At 51.4% G+C, this 17,487-nt stretch overlaps 1 protein-coding gene across 1 annotated transcript in view; it reads right to left on the bottom strand.

The window, feature by feature from the left end:
• Positions 1-11,146, bottom strand: part of Ryr1 (ryanodine receptor 1) — a 126,929-nt gene extending 115,783 nt beyond the window's left edge. Inside the window, 8 exon segments of the mRNA XM_040734565.1 lie at positions 40-133; positions 2,063-2,156; positions 2,369-2,481; positions 2,767-2,845; positions 2,925-2,999; positions 4,132-4,236; positions 5,470-5,589; positions 11,003-11,146. Coding sequence (XP_040590499.1) covers positions 40-133; positions 2,063-2,156; positions 2,369-2,481; positions 2,767-2,845; positions 2,925-2,999; positions 4,132-4,236; positions 5,470-5,589; positions 11,003-11,050 — 728 coding nt within the window. The 5' untranslated portion in view covers positions 11,051-11,146.
• Between the last annotated feature and the right edge of the window lie 6,341 nt (positions 11,147-17,487).

Raw genomic sequence — 17,487 nt, 5'->3', positions numbered from 1 at the left:
ACCCCCGGGCCCCAAGATCCCCTTGTCCAAAGCCCAGACCTGCGTTGGTCATCACTGTCCGAAGGGGAAATGGTCAGACATTCATCCATGTGTCCATGAAAGAGGCGGAGGACATGGCCTCCCGTCACAAAGCCTGAGGAAGGTCAAGGAAAGGCGGTTGCTGCGAGGCAGGAGTCCCAGAGAGATCTGGAAGTCGGTGTGGGGTCTAGGGGTCCTACATCTCCCCTGTGGAAGGCTAAAGGCTGGAATAAGGAGCAGTGTTGACAGTCTGTGATTTAGGCTGTATTTAAGGACTAAAAAGTAGGCATGTGGGATTTGGTATCTGAAGTCAGAGACCAACCCATAAGGTTCTGGATATGCTGGGGTAAAGTCGGGGGGCTTAGAGTTGTGACGTTAAGGATCTGTATTTGGACCTTTGAGACTGGGGCCAGACTGTGTGGTTAGGGGATCTAGTGCCCCTCCCTGCTCTTGGGCTCTGCGTGCTGAGGCCTGAGGTTAGGGTTTGGAGGTGTGATGTTCGACTCTGAGGCTTGAGGTTAGTTAGGGTTTGGAGGTGTGATGTTGGACTCTGAGGCCTGAGGTTAGGGTTTGGAGGTGTGATGTTGGACTCTGAGGCCTGAGGTTAGGGTTTGGAGGTGTGATGTCTGGCTCTGAGGCTGGAGTTGGCAGTAAGGACCTCAGTTCTGAGTGTTGGTCTGGGGGACCTTGGCTGACATAAGAGGTCCAGGTTGTGGGTTATGATCTGGTTTGAGACCCCGAGGTCCTGAGTGTGAATTTGGAAAGACCGGACTTTGGTAGTAAAATAACGAAGGTTCTGGAGAGATGACTCCACCGTTAAGAGCACTTGCTGCCATCACAGAGACCCCCAACTCCTGTTCCTAGCAGAGACCCCAAGTCCTGTTCCTGTTACCCACATAGCAGCTCAGAACTGTATCTGCGTAAATCCGGTTCCAGGGGATCCAACACGCTTTCCTGGCCTTCACAGGCACCAAGCACATTGATGGTGCACAGACACAAATGTATACAAAACACCCGCATACATAAAATAAAAAGAAATAAATCTTTTCTTAGAAGAGTTTTTTAAAAGTTGGCGGGTCTGTAGCCGGGCATTGGTGGTGCACGCCTTTAATCCCAGCACTCGGGAGGCAGAGGCAGGCAGATCTCTGTGAGTTCGAGGCCAGCCTGGTCTACAGAGTGAGTTCCAGGACAGCCTCCAAAACAATACAGAGAAACTCTGTCTCAAAAAACAAAAAAAACAAAACAAAACAAAAAAGTTGGCGGGTCTGGGTTTCAGGGCTTGGTATCAGTGGGAGCTGAAGTTAAAATCTGGGAGTCTAGAGCCAGGGAGGTGGTAACAGCACCAGACACCAACCCTGGCAACCCGAGTTCAGTCTTCAAGGCCTACATAACAAAAGAACCGACTCCGGTAAGTTACTCTCTGGCATTTACACACACAAATTTCGGTTAAAGTTCTCTGAGAGTCTGAGGCTGGTAGCATAAGGTTTGAGGTCTGAGCGGGGCTCCTGGTTTAGGATCTGAGGGTTAGATTCCAGGGCTTCCATCTGTGCCCGTATCGAAGAGCTGGAGTCTGAGGATTAAGCTCCCAGGCTGATGCCCTAAACCAGTGGTTCTCAACCTGTGGGTCGTGACCCCTGGGGGTCAAATGACCCTTCCACAGGGGTCACATATCAGATATTTATAGTGTGGTTCATAACAGCAAAATTGCAGTTATGAAGTAGTAAGGAAAATAGTTTTATGGTTGGGGTCACCACACACAAGAAACTAGTAAGGGGCTGAAGTACTGGGAAGGCTGAGAGCCACTGCTGTAAGCTGTGAGTTCGGAGTGTCAGAGTCTGACCTTGAGGACCAAGCTTGGCGTGGAAGCTCTGGGGACCCTGAGTTTGGGAGTGGTGGTGAATCTGACTTTGGGGTCAGTAAGAAATGTGCCGTGAAAGCCGTCACTGGGAGATCCCAAGATTCAGCTTGGGCATGTCTGAGGAAGCACCACAGAGAGCCCACTTTGATGGCCTCATCGTAGGGTCCAGACACCCGGGGTCCTCACCTTCTTCACAGCCAGAGCAGATGGGGTTCATGTTCCACAGAGTCTGCATGAAGGAGGCATCAACCTGGAGCTCCCCGCTTGCGGTGGACAGGTGCTGGGGGCGACCAAAGTGTGGTGGTCAGACACAATGGAATTAACGAGAACCAGTGGGTAACAATCAAAGCGAGCCTCCGGGAAACACACAGAATCAGGGCAGAGCCCTGCGGGCTTGCCCCAGACCCCCTGGGCAAGCCCATGATGAGAGACACAGCACACCCCGTGCACCCCTCAGGAGAAGGAGGAGCCGTCAAGGAGATGGGTACTCACCAGGTATCGCTCAGAGGAGACGCTGACAAGGATGAGGTCATCCCCAACACGAACCTTCTCTCCTTCAGACCTCTGCTTGGAGGCAGGGTGCATTGTCCACCAACAGGCCTCTCCTGTGAGGGCAGTGACGGTCAGGATAATGGTTTCCCACAATGCTCTTCCCCAGGGGACTCACAGCCGCCGAGACGTGCAGACCCTGGAGTCTATAAACCCCCATTGCACTGCCAACTCCCCACCCCGTCTTCCTGTCGAGAATGCGTCCACCCATATGTCAGACCCTCTGTGCTCAGACCCCTCTTCCTAGCTCCAATGCAGCCCCATGCACACCTATAGAGTGCTGCATACTTCTGGTTCGCTGATTTGGAGCACCCCCCATGCTCCCTGCCCCAACCCTGCACCTGTTGCATCTTCCTGCAGTCCCACGTCAAAGGCCAACTTGTCAGTAATGGATCGGGAGCTGGTGAGGCAACTCAGGTACTAGGGTGGGAGAGTGAGGTCAGCCCCGTGGCAGGCCCGAACCCGCTCCCTCACCCACACCCGTGGTTAACGCACTCACCATACGGCTGTGCGCGTGCCGGAGCAGGATGGCATGGCCATACAGGAGTGTCCTGTGTCCCCCGCCTTGGGATGACTACAGGAGAAGAAATGGCACAGGGTAAATACAGACCCCCTGATTTCCAGCAGCTCCCCAAATAAATGGCTTGTCCACAGGCGGGCATGTGAACCCCATGAAATGCTGTGCCCGGGCAGGAAACCTCAGCTCAGATTCCCAACATATGGTCTGCATCTGTTTCCCCACCTGTAGAAGCAGGGGCTGCCTCTGAGAAACCTAGACATGGAGTGTTTTACATTCCCCAAGGCCCAGAAGCTTGTGATCCTAGCAGAGGCAAGAGGATTGGGTGTTCAAGGTGAACCTCAGCTCCTTAGAGAGTTTGAGGCCAACCTAGGACACATGAAGTTCTATAAAACAAAATAACAAAAACTACAAAACCCACTCTGCCATCCTGCCTCCTTCCACTTATAAACCAGGTCCTGATGTCACCCCAGAAGTATGAATTCATCTTCCAGGTGACAAAGGACACTCAAGAGAGCCCCAGCATCCCATCTGCTCCAGCCTGTCATCCAAGAGCTGAACTATATATAGCCTGTTTGCACCAGGACAGTCCTAGCTGTTGCTTGTCACATGACTCTCAACCATTGGAGTAGAGTGACTCCTTTTGCTGTCACACACTCCCATGCACGAGGAGACTTGGCCCTTTGGAGGAGTGGGGGGCATCCAATTCCTCGACGGCACCATGCCTCCATCATGGCTCTCGCATGCCCATGCTCTGAGGGAGCCATGCCGTGGGGATACATGGTTCTGTGGCAGACTCACACTAGGGATGGAGGGAGGTGAGGGACCCATGCAGTGAGGGGCAGGGGGGGGCGTAAAAAAGGGGAGAAAGGAACGGGCCAGAGAACAGGGGCTCAGAAGCCCCTTGCTCCCTCCTTCCTTCCTGCCTGGCTTGTTCTGGGCTCCACAGCCCCTGACATCTGGGGTGGGGGAAATCCTCCAGCCCCTGTGTTCAGGACGTGGGCCTGAGCAGCCGGCCTGGGGTCAGGAGTGACAGGAAAGACATGACACCCAAGGCCAGACCTACCCACTTATCCAAATTGAGGGCCTGTGGGGGCAGGGCAGAGAGAGGAAGAACGCATAGTGAATGACCCCCGGGTCCCCTCCCCATTCCTGTCCCTGCTCCCCAATCCCTGGAGAGAAGTCTTACCTCTACACCAGCCTCCACAGTATTAGCCAGCATCTCCTGCAGCGCTCGAACTGACAGGGACTGCTCCAGGATGAAGCAGCAGATGGCCAGATCGGGGGGTACATTCTGAGGCGGGGTGAGCAAACGCCATTGGGCTGTGAGTCTTCCGCACACCCAGACCCCACCCTCACCCACAAGGGGCCCCAGCCGGGCGTCAGACGGACGCATCGAGTCTTTGCCAACATCACAGGAAACACCTCTCAGCCTCCTCCTTCGAATTCCTCCAGTTCACCCAGCTCCACAGAAACTTCCAGACTGCCTACCTCGCTCAACTGTTCTGTGCCCCTCTGACTGCGGCTCACCACACTGAGCCTGCTCCCATGGCAGGCAGGAAGCTTCTGATGCACCTTCCCTGCAGGCCACCCCAAGCCCCTCCAATCCCAGGAGAACACTACTTCCGCCTTCATCCCTGCCTTTCCAGCCACACCACAGGAGAGACAGACGCGCTGGCCCCTCAGACTCCAAAACTCCCCGCCGTTCACATTCTGTTGGCCTCCACCGGGACCCCCAGGTCTCTCCGTCCCCAGGCGCTCCCTGCAGGTCCCTTCCTCTCTCGTTCTAACTTCCTCCACGCCTAGAGCCCTCTCTCAGACCCTTCTATCTATTGCCACACACTCTTCCATCTCTGGCCCCGTCCTCTCCTCTAAACTGCCTAGGTCTCCTCCTCCTTGGAATCTTGCCCTCATAGGATCCCCCGCATTCACGCTCCTTTCAGACCTCACCGCCCACCTAGGACTCCGCCCCCACCCTAGGCTCCGCCTCCTTTCGCTCTTCAAACCCCTCTCCACCTGCCTCAGACCCTGTTCCACATTAGGCTTCACCCCCACCTCAGACCTCGCCTTGCTCTTCACAGCCCGCCCCCTACCTCAAATCCCTCCCCGCCTCAGACGCCGCCTTTTATTCTTCAGGCCAGGCTCCACCATGCCACATCTTGCCCCGTCTTAGACCCCGCCCCATCTCAGGCTCCGCCCCTCCAGGCTCCGCCTTACACACCCGCCCATCTCAGGCTCGGTGCTAATCTCAGATTCCTCCGGACCCATCTCAGTCCACGCCCCTTTCCCACCTTAGCCCCTCCCGCTCCCTCAGTCAGCGTGCGCTCGGCGGCTCCAGAGCCTTCTTAAGGACTCGTTCCCGGCACCCACGTGGCCGATAACAACTGTCTGCAACTCCAGGACCTGACACCCTCATACAGACACACGCGCGGGCAAAACGCCAATGCACATAAAATGAAAATCAATAAAACGTCAAAACCCTGCCCTCCCGACACTGCCCCTCCACCCGCGCCGGGCGCACACAGACCTGCGCGTTGCTGGTGGGTTCCAGGAAGCAGAGGCGGTTGCCGAAACCCTCAGCGGCCAGACACAGCTTGAGCTGCTCCTTGAGCACCGTGGCGCTGCACTGCAGGACCACTTCGTCATCCTGGGAGAGCAGAGGGACACGGTCCGCCGGTGGGAACCAGAAGGGACGGACCAGAGAAGACCCTGCGTGCCGTGTAGAACAGACACATTCCACACCAGCCAGGCTCCATTTACTTCTCCATTTGGCTGGTTGGTTGTCCGGTCATTCATTCATTTTTCTTCTGAGACAGCGGCCCCCTAAGTTGCCCAGGCTAGCCTTGAATTCCCAAGATCATGAGATATCCCCGCCTCAGCCCCTTGAGTAGCTGGAATTATGGGTGTGTGTCCCCACGCCTGGCTTCCACAGGGTGTAAGAGAAATTTGGATTAGAATCAAACTCTAGCTCCTCTAGAGGCCTCCTAACGAGGGTCTGCAAAGTGATACAACCGAGTGTGGGAAACATCAACTTTCTCCCAAATTAAATGCTTTGGGGTGGATTCATTTATTGATTGGTGTTTAGTTTTTGTTTTGTTTCTGCAACGAAGTCTCATGTAGCCCAGGCTGGCCTCAAATTTGCCCTGTAGCCAAGGATGACATTGAGTGCCTGACGCTTCTTCCTGAATTCCCCAAATGCTGGGACCTCAGGGGTGTGCCCAGCATATCACTAATTCAGGAGGTTACAGATGAACCTGGAGAGATGGCTCAGTGGTTAAGAGCGCTGGCTGCTCTTCCAGAAGACCCAGGTTCAATTCCCAGCAACCACACCATCTTTGATACCTGACTCCCTCTCCCTTCTTCTGAAGGCACTATACTAACGTAGCACACAGACATACGGCAAAACACCCTCACACAGAAAATAAAGGTAAGGAAACATTTCTAAAGAAGGTTACACATCCCACCGGAGACCGCATGACCTCCACACTCCCAAGCTTGTCAGATAAGCGTGTTCTAATCCTGAGTGTCAATCCATTTGACAGCCCAGGAGGAGACAGGCACCATTTTAGGCTCTGGATACCCCTACCTCCAAGGACCTGACGTCCTCAAGTGTAAACCGTCCATAACAGGTAAGTAAGTACGTAAGTTTTTTGTTAGTGGTAGATGTTCTGGGAAAAAGCTGGACCGATATAACTGAGTGGCACTGAGGCAGGGAACATCAGTAAGGGGGCGAAGTGACACATGACCTCTCCAAGAAGATGATGACCTTTGACCTTTAGGCCTTGTCCACATAGAAAGAAGCAGGACAGGTCACCTGTAGGGAGTGCTCCAGAGAGGCAGCCCGTGCAAGGGCCTGCGGCCACTGGGGACAGGGGTGTGGGGACAGGGGTGTCCCGGAGTGAGCAGTGAAACGGGATGGTGGGGCCAGCAGGAGTAAGGGATGCTGTGAGGCCAAAGAGACACTTGTAAGGGCCCTAAGAATTCTTTTTTTTTTTTTTAAGATTTATTTATTACATATACAGTGTTCTGCCAGAAGAGGGCGCCTGATTGACTTGTAGATGGCTGTGAGCCACCATGTGGTTGCTGGGAATTGAACTCAGGACCTCTGGATGAGCAGTCAGTGCTCTTAACCTCTGAGCCATCTCTCCAGCCCGGCCCTAAGAATTCTTACTGGATTTCTTTCCCTCTCCACATTCCTGGATGAAAAAAACTAAGCTCAGAGGAAAAAAAAAACCTAAAATCACTTTCCCAAGCAGAGAAAGCAAGTGAATGGCAAAAGCAGGATGTAAATCAGAACCAGGAATCTAATCATTACGGCGAGGCTGAGCACACAGCACTGACACCCACTCTCTCCTGTATGAGAGTGAGTGAGCAGGAACCCGGCTTTAGATGCTGCTTCCAAAACTGGCTGAAATGATGCACACCTGTGGTCCCATCTATCCAGAAGCTGAGACAGAGGATCCCTTGAGTCCAGGAGTTCAAGTCCAGCCTGGACATATAGGCCCTATCAAAGAAGGAAGGAAGGAAGGAAGGAAGGAGATATATAGATGATAGATACATAGGCGATAGATAAATAGATAGATAGATAGATAGATAGACACACACACAGACAGATAGACAGATAGATGACTAAATAAGTAGATAATTGGACAGAGAAGAACAGAATACAATAAAATAGTTCAATTTCCAAAGCCAGGCATGGTGGTAAAATGCCTATTAATTATTCCAAATATTTTAGAGGTGGAGGCAGGGGGATATGAAATTCAGGGTCAAGAGAAGCCTGAGCTATATGAGACCCTGTCTCAGCAAAACAAACAAACAAAAATAAGCTTTCTGTTACCCCAGCACCCCACTCCCATCACTCCCATCCTTGAACCTGACTCAGTGATTCTGGGGTCTGCAGACAAATCTGCACTTTTAGCCGGACCACTCCCTCTTGAGGTTCTGACCTAAGCAGATTCTGAGCGATCCCAGTGTTGACAGAGCTCAAGAGGTCACTATATTCAAAACAAGGAAAATTATCTGGAGGGTCTTGGCCAGCACCCTTAATAATTAAAAAAAGGAGAACAAGAAAATAACATGCCCAGTCTGCTATCAGGGTGATTGACATGTTATGGAAGTTGTTATTAAAAATAGGTGTGTCGTGCTGGGCGTTGGTGGCGCATGCCTTTAATCCCAGCACTAGGGAGGCAGAGGCAGGCGGATCTCTGTGAGTTCGAGGCCAGCCTGGACTACCAAGTGAGTTCCAGGACAGCCTCCAAAGCCACAAAGAAACCCTGTCTCAAAAAACCAAAAAAAAAAAAAAAACAAAAACAAAAACCAAAAAAAAACTCCAAAAAAAAAATAGGTGTGTCATTCGTGTCTTTAATCCCAGCACTCAGGAGGTAGAAGCACTGTGAGTTCAAGGCCAGCCTGGTATAGAGAGAGCAAGTTCCACGACAGCCAGGGCTACACAATGAAACTCCATCTCAAACTGCTTCCCCCAAAACTGGTGTGTGTGACCGAGCCTTCAATCCCAGTATTGGGGAAGCAGAGGCAGGTAGATCTCAGTGAAACTGAGGCCACACTGGCCACATAAACTGCTCTAGGGCAGTCAGGGCGACACAAAGTGAGTGTGGTTGTTTACTGAGTAGCAAAATACCGAAGACGTGACTACCTTAGTGTACACAAGTGCAGATACAGGCAAACTACAATGTAATCGTACCACAGGATACCAGTAAGCTCCCCACAAAAGCATTCAGGCTAAATACACTCTACACGTCAGAAATATCCTAAGCAGTAAAAGAGAATGAACACATGTTGTATATGAATCTCCAGCTACACGTCAGAAATATCCTAAGCAGTAAAAGAGAATGAACACATGTTGTATATGAATCTCCAGTGGCGAGCGGTGGGGTCTATGTGATGACCAGAGGGCCGGTGGTTGCTCCAAAGGGCAGGAGGGATTCTCTGGGGGGAGGAAATGTTCTTTGCCTTGACTACCAAGGTGGTTACTTAGTTTGCATAATATGTCAAAACCCATGGAGGCCAGACTCGGTGGCACTTGGGAGGTGGGGACAGGAGTTCAGGGTCGTCCTTGGCTATGCATCAGTCTTAAAATCAGCTTGCGATGCGTGAAACCTTTCTCTCACTCGCCCCTCAAAGCACTGAGGTCTATTAACTGTTTTGAATTAGCAAAATTCCCCTTGTCATCAAATGGATGGGTCTTGAACTTACTATGTTGCCCAGGCTGGTCCTGAACTTACAGTTCTGCTGTCTCAGCTTGCTGAAGGCTGGAGTCATGGGTATCTACAGCCACCCCCTGCTTTAAAGTTGGAATTTTCTTTTTGTTTAATAATACCTATGAATATGGTGCAGATTCTTTCTTACAGGTGGGATATGATTCCTAAAAGATTTTTTTCTTTTTTTTCTTTCTTTCTTTCTTTCTTTTTTTTTTTTTTTTTTTTTTTTTGGTTTTTCGAGACAGGGTTTCTCTGTATTGTTTTGGAGGTTGTCCTGGAACTCACTCTTTAGACCAGGCTGGCCTCGAACTCACAGAGATCCGCCTGCCTCTGCCTCCCTAGTGCTGGGATTAAAGGCGTGCACCACCAACACCCAGCTCCTAAAAGATTTTTTTTTAAAGAAAATACCACACAACCTCAGTAACATTGAAGAAAACAGACCCAGCCTGACACTGTCTACCCCAACAAGGCTGGGCCTGGATTCCCTCTATTGAAAGCAAGACTCGGCCTCCCAGGGCACTGAGAGACACCACTTCCTGGCCTTGACCTTGGGCAAGTTTACCACTTGGGGCTTGGTTTCCCTCAAATCTCCCAGGGAGATAAAGATAGGGTCCTACCTCAGAAGATAGGGCAATGAGAATATAATTAGATGCCACGGGAGGCTGAGGCCCTGGGCACTGGGCCTGGTGCAGAGTGACTGCTGGTAGCCACAGCCGTGGGCTTATTAGGCTGTGGAAGGCCAAACCCATGGTGTAGGCTAAAGGCTGGGCTGGGGAGAGGCCCTCCTCCAGTGGCTTCATATCCAGCTGTCCCCATCCTTCATTACCAGTCCCAGCCGTTTGTTCCTCCCTCCCAAGAAACCGGACCCTGCCTGCCAGGGTCCTATTCTGGGTCAGGAATGCTGCGTCAGCATTTCTGCATGAACCCAGGGCTTGGGGTGGGGGGAGATGGAGAGGGGACAGTGCAGGGTCAGCAGACCTGGTCCAAAAGAGAGAACACCTCCAGTGCTCTTATACCAACCCCCATCCCAGCCCCTGGAAAGGGATGATGGGAAGGACTAAGGAAGAGGCAGCCCCTCCCCCTTTTGTCTCCTCCCTGTCCCTTGCCCGGAGCCCAGAAAAGAGGGCTATTCTGGGAGAGACACCTGTTGTTCCTAGTTCCAGCCCTGCCCCCAGCTGGGGATGAGAGATTCAGGGAGACGGGACCAGAGGGACAATAAAACTCAGAGGGTTGAAGCCAAGAGACAAAAGACAGAGACAGACACAAGACATACCAAGGAGATGTGAGAGAAGGCGTCCAGACACCCTCAGAGGCCATTAGCAGACAATTAATCCTTCTCACCAAAACCAAAGAGGAGAGAGCAGTCAAGATCCAAGAGACCCCCAAGGAGACCACCAAAGGCTAGGAGTTGAAACCTACAGTGCCGTCCAGCCCACCGCAGCCCACTCTCCAAGAATTTAAATAGGTCAGAGCCTGGAGTAAGAAGGGAATAGGGCTAGGGTGGGGGTGGAGGGTAGCTAAATTAAGCTCAAGAATTAGAACCACCTTCCTCAAGTGCCTGCTTCCAGGATGGCAGGAGGAGGTACTCCCTCAGTGACCCCGAATCTCTCATGTCAGGAGAGGGCAACCGAGCTTCTCCCTCTCCCCACTCTGTCCTTCCAAATCCTTGCTAATTCTCCGTGATCAAAAAGGTGATGAGAAGAGACACCAAGACGAAGCGACAGTCACCCAAAGTGACCTCGGATTTCAGAGACCACCAGCAAGCAGGACAGAGACAGAGAGACTCTGAGAGGTCAGGGAGAAATTCCCACGAAGCCTCCTAAGTCATACAAAACGTACCGTCCGCAAAAACTGGACTTCGTCCTCGCCTTCTCCTCCATCACCCATGATGGCAAGCCCCCGCGGTCCCGGGCTAGGGTCTGAGGATGGCGAGAGGGGGCTGCTGGCAGGGCGGGTGGGCCGAGGGAGGGCTGGGGTGGGAGACCTCTGGGGACGCCAGAAGCACCCGCGAGGCAGATGGAACTGCAAAAAAAACGAGCCGGTGTGGGATCCAGATGCAAGGAGGTCCCCGCCCCCCCACACCCATTGGGCCAGGATGGGGCGGGCCACGCCCCCTCCCTGTCCAGAACCCCGCCCACAGCTCAAACTGGGTGGAAGGGGTTGGCTCTGGCCGTCTGGGTGTCTAGATAGCTGAGTGGCCGCGGTCCCCGTAAGATGTCAGTTCTGTCATGTATGTATTTGTTAAGTTCTCTCTCTCACTCTCTCCGTTGTTTCCTCCTCCTTGTCTCTCTCTGAGAGTCTCGTGTACCTCAGGCTAGTCTTGAACTTGAACTTCTAGTCACATCTGATTTCTGTAGTGTTGTGGTTCGAACCCTGGGCGGTGTGCATGCTAGGTAAGCATTCTGCCATGGCCCTACATTCTCAGCCCAGTTCCGTTTTTAATGGGTGAACTAAGGGTTTGCCCTTGCTACATAATCACACCATTGTGCCTGGATGCTATACCACATCTCCTAACTCAAAATAATAATAATAATAATAACAATAACAATAAACTCACTTAGGGGCAGTCATGGTGCCACAGGCTTGTCACCCAGGTTCTGAAGAGGTTGAGGCCCAAGGATTGCAAATTTGGAGCTGGGGCTGCACAATAAGACCTTGTTTTTCGAGACAGGGTTTCTCTGTGGCTTTGGAGGCTGTCCTGGAACTCACTTGGTAGTCCAGGCTGGTCTCGAACTCACAGAGATCCACCTGCCTCTGTCTCCCGAGTGCTGGGATTAAAGGCGTGCGCCACCAACGCCCGGCTCTGGGTGTGTCTTAGGAGAGTGCTTGTCTAGCTTGTACAAAACCCGGATTCCAGCACATAAACTGGGTATGACGATGCACTGTAATCCCAGCACTCAGAAAGTTGCAGACAAGAGGATCCGTAGTTCAAAGTCAGCCTCACCTACAGAGCAAGTTAAAGGTCAGCCTGGGCAGCATGATACCCTGTCTCCAAATAATGTAACGTGAGTGTGTGTGTGTGTGTGTGTGTGTGTCCACCAGGCTGGTCTCAAACTCGCAGACATTTCCCAGCCTCTGCCTCCCTAGTGCTGAGATTACACAAATGTGTCACCACCCCCAAGCTGCCTTTTGAACTAGCCCTAGCCGGAGTCTCTTACCCACCTGTTGCGTTTCTGGTGTGAGCTAAGATCTTTTTATGCCACTCATGTCTCACAGCCCTGCTATTATTGGCATCCTTGACAGCAGAGGATGGAAGCTCGTAGTCCCCGCAGATGCCTCCTAACTGCCCTGCAGTCCTCCTAGCCGCCTTTGGGGGGCACACTTTGACCGCTCTCACAGGGCCAAGTCCCAAGAGGAGGCAGAGTTCCGGAGGTGCAGTCAGGAACCTAGTGCGACATCGAGGGAGCTGACCTGGGGGTCGCTATGCTTTGACACCTCCATATTTGCATATGATTTTTAAATTTAGCCATGTGATGGCACATGCCTGTCATCCACCGGATTAGGAGGTAAAGGTTCAAGGCCAGGCCTGGTTATATAGTACATTCCAGACCACCCTGGGCTACGTGAAACTCTGTCTCAGAAATAAAAAATAAGAGCCAGGAGTGGTGGTGCGTGCCTTTACCGTCAGCGATCGGGAGGCAGAGGCTGGCTGATCTTGGTGAGTTTGAGGCCAGTTTGGTCTACGTATCCAGTTCCAGACCAGACAAGGCTATGCATGTATATCTCAAAAAACAAATAAAATGTAAGAGCCAACAAGACTGCTCCTAATACTGATGATGACCTGAATTTGATCCCAGGGACCCGTATAATGGAATGAAAGAAGGGCTCCTGTGAGTTGACCTCTGACCTCCACATGCAGGCCATGGCCTTGGCAACACACACACACATGCACACACAATCACACACACACACACACATGCACACACACACATGCACACCCTACATTTTTAATGTATTTTAAATTGTTTTAGGGGCTGAAGAGATGGTTCAGCGGTTAGGAGCACCTGCTGCTCTTGCACAGGACCTGGGTTTAATTCCCAGCACCCACATTGTGGCTTACAACTATTCATAACTCCAATTCCAGGAGATCTGATGCCCACTTCTGACCTCCTCAGGCACCGGGCCAAACACCCACACACATAATGTTAAGTAAATCTGAAAGATAAAGTGAGGCGGCGGGGTCGGGTTAGATGTAGCTAGTTAATAGAGCGCTTGCCTACTTGGTGGAAAGCCTGGGTTCAATCCCCAGCACTGTGTATACAGACCAGACCTAGTGGTGGACTCCCGTGATCCCGCACTGGAGAGCAGGCAGGAAAATCAAGACTTGAAGCAGCTGCATAGCAAGTTAGAGGCCAGCCTGGGCTACATGAAACCCTGTTTCAAGCAAAATGTGTGAATATACATCTTTTTTAAAGGCCTTAGGCCCATGCCTTTTAGTTCCAGCACTCGGGACACAGAGGCAAGTGAATCTCTACATAGTGAGTTCTAATCCAGCCAGACCCTATCTCAAAAAGAAAAAAAAATCTAAGTAAATAAATGGCTGAGAATATATAATTGAATAATGGAACTCTCAACTAGCATATTTACACAAAAAAGTATTTTGGAGATGGTATGATTGCTGAGCTTGCATGAGAGCTGATTTTGTTTGTTTGAGTCAAGAAAAAGGCTTCCGGTCTCCTGGGACTGGAGTTACAGCTAGTTGTAAGTTAACATGTATGGTCCTCAGAAAGAGTAGTCAGTGCTCTTAACCGCTGAGCCATCTCTCCAGCTCCTAAGGACTTGCTTTCAAATCCCCAGAACCCACATAAAATCAGAGCGCTGCAAGCAGCTATAACCCCATTGCTTGGACCATGACAGAGGAGGTGCACCATGGGAGGGGAGGTGGAGACTGACAGGGGAGGTGGAGACTGACAGGGGGTGGAGACTGACAGGGGGTGGAGACTGACAGGGGGTGGAGACTGACAGGGGGTGGAGACTGAGAGGAGGTGGAGACTGAGAGGGGGTGGAGACTGACAGGGGAGGTGGAGACTGACAGGGGGTGGAGACTGAGAGGGGGTGGAGACTGACAGGGGAGGTGGAGACTGACAGGGGAGGTGGAGACTGAGAGGGGGTGGAGAGTGACAGGGGAGGTGGAGACTGACAGGGGAGGTGGAGACTGAGAGGGGGTGGAGACTGACAGGGGGTGGAGACTGACAGGGGGTGGAGACTGAGAGGGGGTGGAGACTGACAGGGGGTGGAGACTGACAGGGGAGGTGGAGACTGACAGGGGGTGGAGACTGAGAGGGGGTGGAGACTGACAGGGGAGGTGGAGACTGACAGGGAAGGTGGAGACTGACAGGGGAGGTGGAGACTGAGAGGGGAGGTGGAGACTGAGAGGGGGTGGAGACTGACAGGGGAGGTGGAGACTGACAGGGGTGGACCATGGGAGGGGAGGTGGACTGAGACTCTCCAGGGCTTGCTGGCCTGCTACCTGACTACTAACACTTAACAGACTTATAGACTGACTTACAGTCACTAATCCGTTGCCAATGATTTCTATCATCTTCTCTGGAATCTGTCAGATTTTGGGAGTCACTGCTACCTGATCATCCTCTTTGCCCGCTCTCATTTCTTCCTGTTTAGCTATTTTTAGTTTTCACTGTTTACTGGTTTGAGACAGAGTGTCACTATGTAGTCTGAACTAGCCTCAAATGCCTGATGTTCCTGCCTCAGTCTCCCAAGTGAGATGACAGACAGGCTTGCTGGAGAATCCCATCTCTGCCTTCTGAGCTCTGGAATGACAGGAAAGCTACCATATCCACTCAGCATTTATGTGGGTTCTGGGGATCCAAACTGGTACATGTTTGTTGTTCCTCATCAAGCATTATAGCCATTGCAATATCTCCCAAGAAACAAGTGTGTGTGTGAGTGTGTGTGTGTGTGTGTGTGTGTGTGGTCTGTATGGGTGCCCTTGGGAGCCAAAAAGAGGATGCTGCATCCCCAGGAGCTGGAATTACAGGCCACTATGAATGACCTGACATGGGTGCAGAGTGGAGGTGAGAGGGATTGAACTCTGGTCTTCTACGAGAGCAGCAAGGGCTCTTAACCACTGTGAAAGTGTTTGAACCACAAAGCCATCCCAGCAGCCTCCTTCCCCAGCTTTTTTATATGGGGGCTGGAGATCCAAATTCAGGTCTTATGGCTTGAGCAATCCCCCCAGCTGATTGCCCGGTTTTCTACTGGACTTGCTGTCCTGGTTTCTCGACTTAACCTCCTAGACACTTTCTGGCCGATTTTAAGCATTGCAAATACCTTTCCCCTGTGGCCAGCTAATATTGGTCCCGTGGTGCCTCGTGGAAAGACATCAACTCTGATGCTATCGAATGCATGTTTTTCCCCTTGTGGGTGTCTGCTCTGAGTCAGACGGTTCTTCCTTTGTGGTCATCGATGTTCTTGGGGGCATGAATGGTCATCCAGAGGGCCTGGAAGGCTCTGTGTTTAGGCACAAGTGACAAGGCCCTTTTTCCCACCTTCGTCTTTGGGGTTCTTCTGCACGCCCTGGGGCCTGAGATGCTCACAGGAAGGCCAAGCAGGTGCTTGGGGAAACCGAGAGAGAAGACGGGCTCTATGTCATGGAAGGACTCACTGCGCTAAGGTAGAGAAGACGGGTTCTATGTCATGGAAGGACTCACTGCGCTAAGGTAGAGAAGACGGGTTCTATGTCATGGAAGGACTCACTGCGCTAAGGTAGAGAAGACGGGTTCTATGTCATGGAAGGACTCACTGCGCTAAGGCAGGAGACGTGGGAAGACAAGCAACCAGGAAGAGAGGGAGTACCAAACCAGGGCACACTTCATTTGACGGGAAAACTAAAGCAGGCCTTCTGGGCTATGTAAAAAGATACCCACAGTGAACGGTCTCAATGAAAAAGAAGAGATCAAACACACTCTCCTGAAAGTGCTGTTTCATTGAACCCACTTAAAGTACTAGGTTTGGCAGAACCATTCTACTATGACCCATTTATTCTACTCCAGGAAACTGCCCTACAGAATTGCAGGCTCTGTGTTCACCAAGAGCGGAATGCTTGAGCAGACCCCAGCAAGGCTCAGTGGGAGAGCATCCACTGGAATGTGCAGCCTGAGCCATCCTTCTAGCTCTGAAACGTACTGTTTTTTGTTTGTTTTGTTTTGTTTTTTGTTTTTTCAAGACAGGGTTTCTCTGTATTGTTTTGGAGCCTGTCCTGGAACCCGTTCGGTAGACCAGGCTTGGTCTCGAACTCACAGAGATCCACCTGCCTCTGCCTCCCGAGTGCTGGGATTAAAGGCGTGCGCCACCACCACCCGGTGAAACGTACTGTTTTTAACAGAGCCAAGAAAGCAACTCAACTGTCCACTGTAAGAAAATTGATTAGCAGCAACTCGTGTGTTGGCACCCAACGAAAGACAACACAGCAACAAGAAGGGAGAAAGTGTAACCCAATAAAATGACATTGGAAGACGAACAAAAACAGAAAAACAAAACAACCTGACACAGTCCACGAGTCCACGTACATACAGTACTTTTTTTTTTAAAGATTTATTTATTTGTTATGTATACAGTGTTCTGTCTGCATGTATGCCTGCAGGCCAGAAGAGGGCATCATTACAGATGGTTGTGAGCCACCATGTGGTTGTTGGGAATTGAACTCAGGACCTCTGGAAGAGCAGTCAGTGCTCTTAACCTCTGAGCCATCTCTCCAGCCCCCATACAGTACTTTCTAAGAGGTTTGTTTTCATTATTTTTAATTACGTGCAGGTGTTTGTGTCTGGATGCGTGTACAAGCTGAGAACCTTTAGAGGCCAGGGCATTAGATCCCCTGAACTGGAGTTCACATGGTTGGGAGCTGCTGTGTGGGTGCTGGGAACTGGACTCCAGTTCTCTGAAAGTTTAAAGAAGATGAAACTACTCTGTTGTGTAGAGACTGCAGATAAATCGTGGGAGACACAGATGGAAGAGCAAGGGAACCAAGAGAGATAAAGAATGTTCTGGAGTCATTTGACTTCTTGCTTTTGGATTTTGGGGCAGGGTGAGGATGGGGGTGGGGGTGGGGTAGGGGGTGGGAGCCCCAGTCTAGAGTTATATGGGCCAGGTTATTCTCGAACTCATAGAGATCAGTCTGCCTTAGCCCCGCACCCCACCAAAGGTGCTAGGATTAAAAGAATATGAGCCACCACAGTTGGGCTTTTTCTTCTTCTTCTTTTTTTTAAAGATTTATTTATTTATTATGAATACAACATCCTGCCTCCATGTATGTCTGCACGCCAGAAGAGGGCGCCAGATCTCATTACAGATGGTTGTGAGCCACC

Source organism: Mesocricetus auratus, unplaced genomic scaffold, assembly GCF_017639785.1.
Source record: "Mesocricetus auratus isolate SY011 unplaced genomic scaffold, BCM_Maur_2.0 Super-Scaffold_100038, whole genome shotgun sequence".
Classification (NCBI taxonomy): Eukaryota; Metazoa; Chordata; class Mammalia; order Rodentia; family Cricetidae; genus Mesocricetus; species Mesocricetus auratus.
This window is presented reverse-complemented; position numbering and strand designations above follow the sequence as displayed.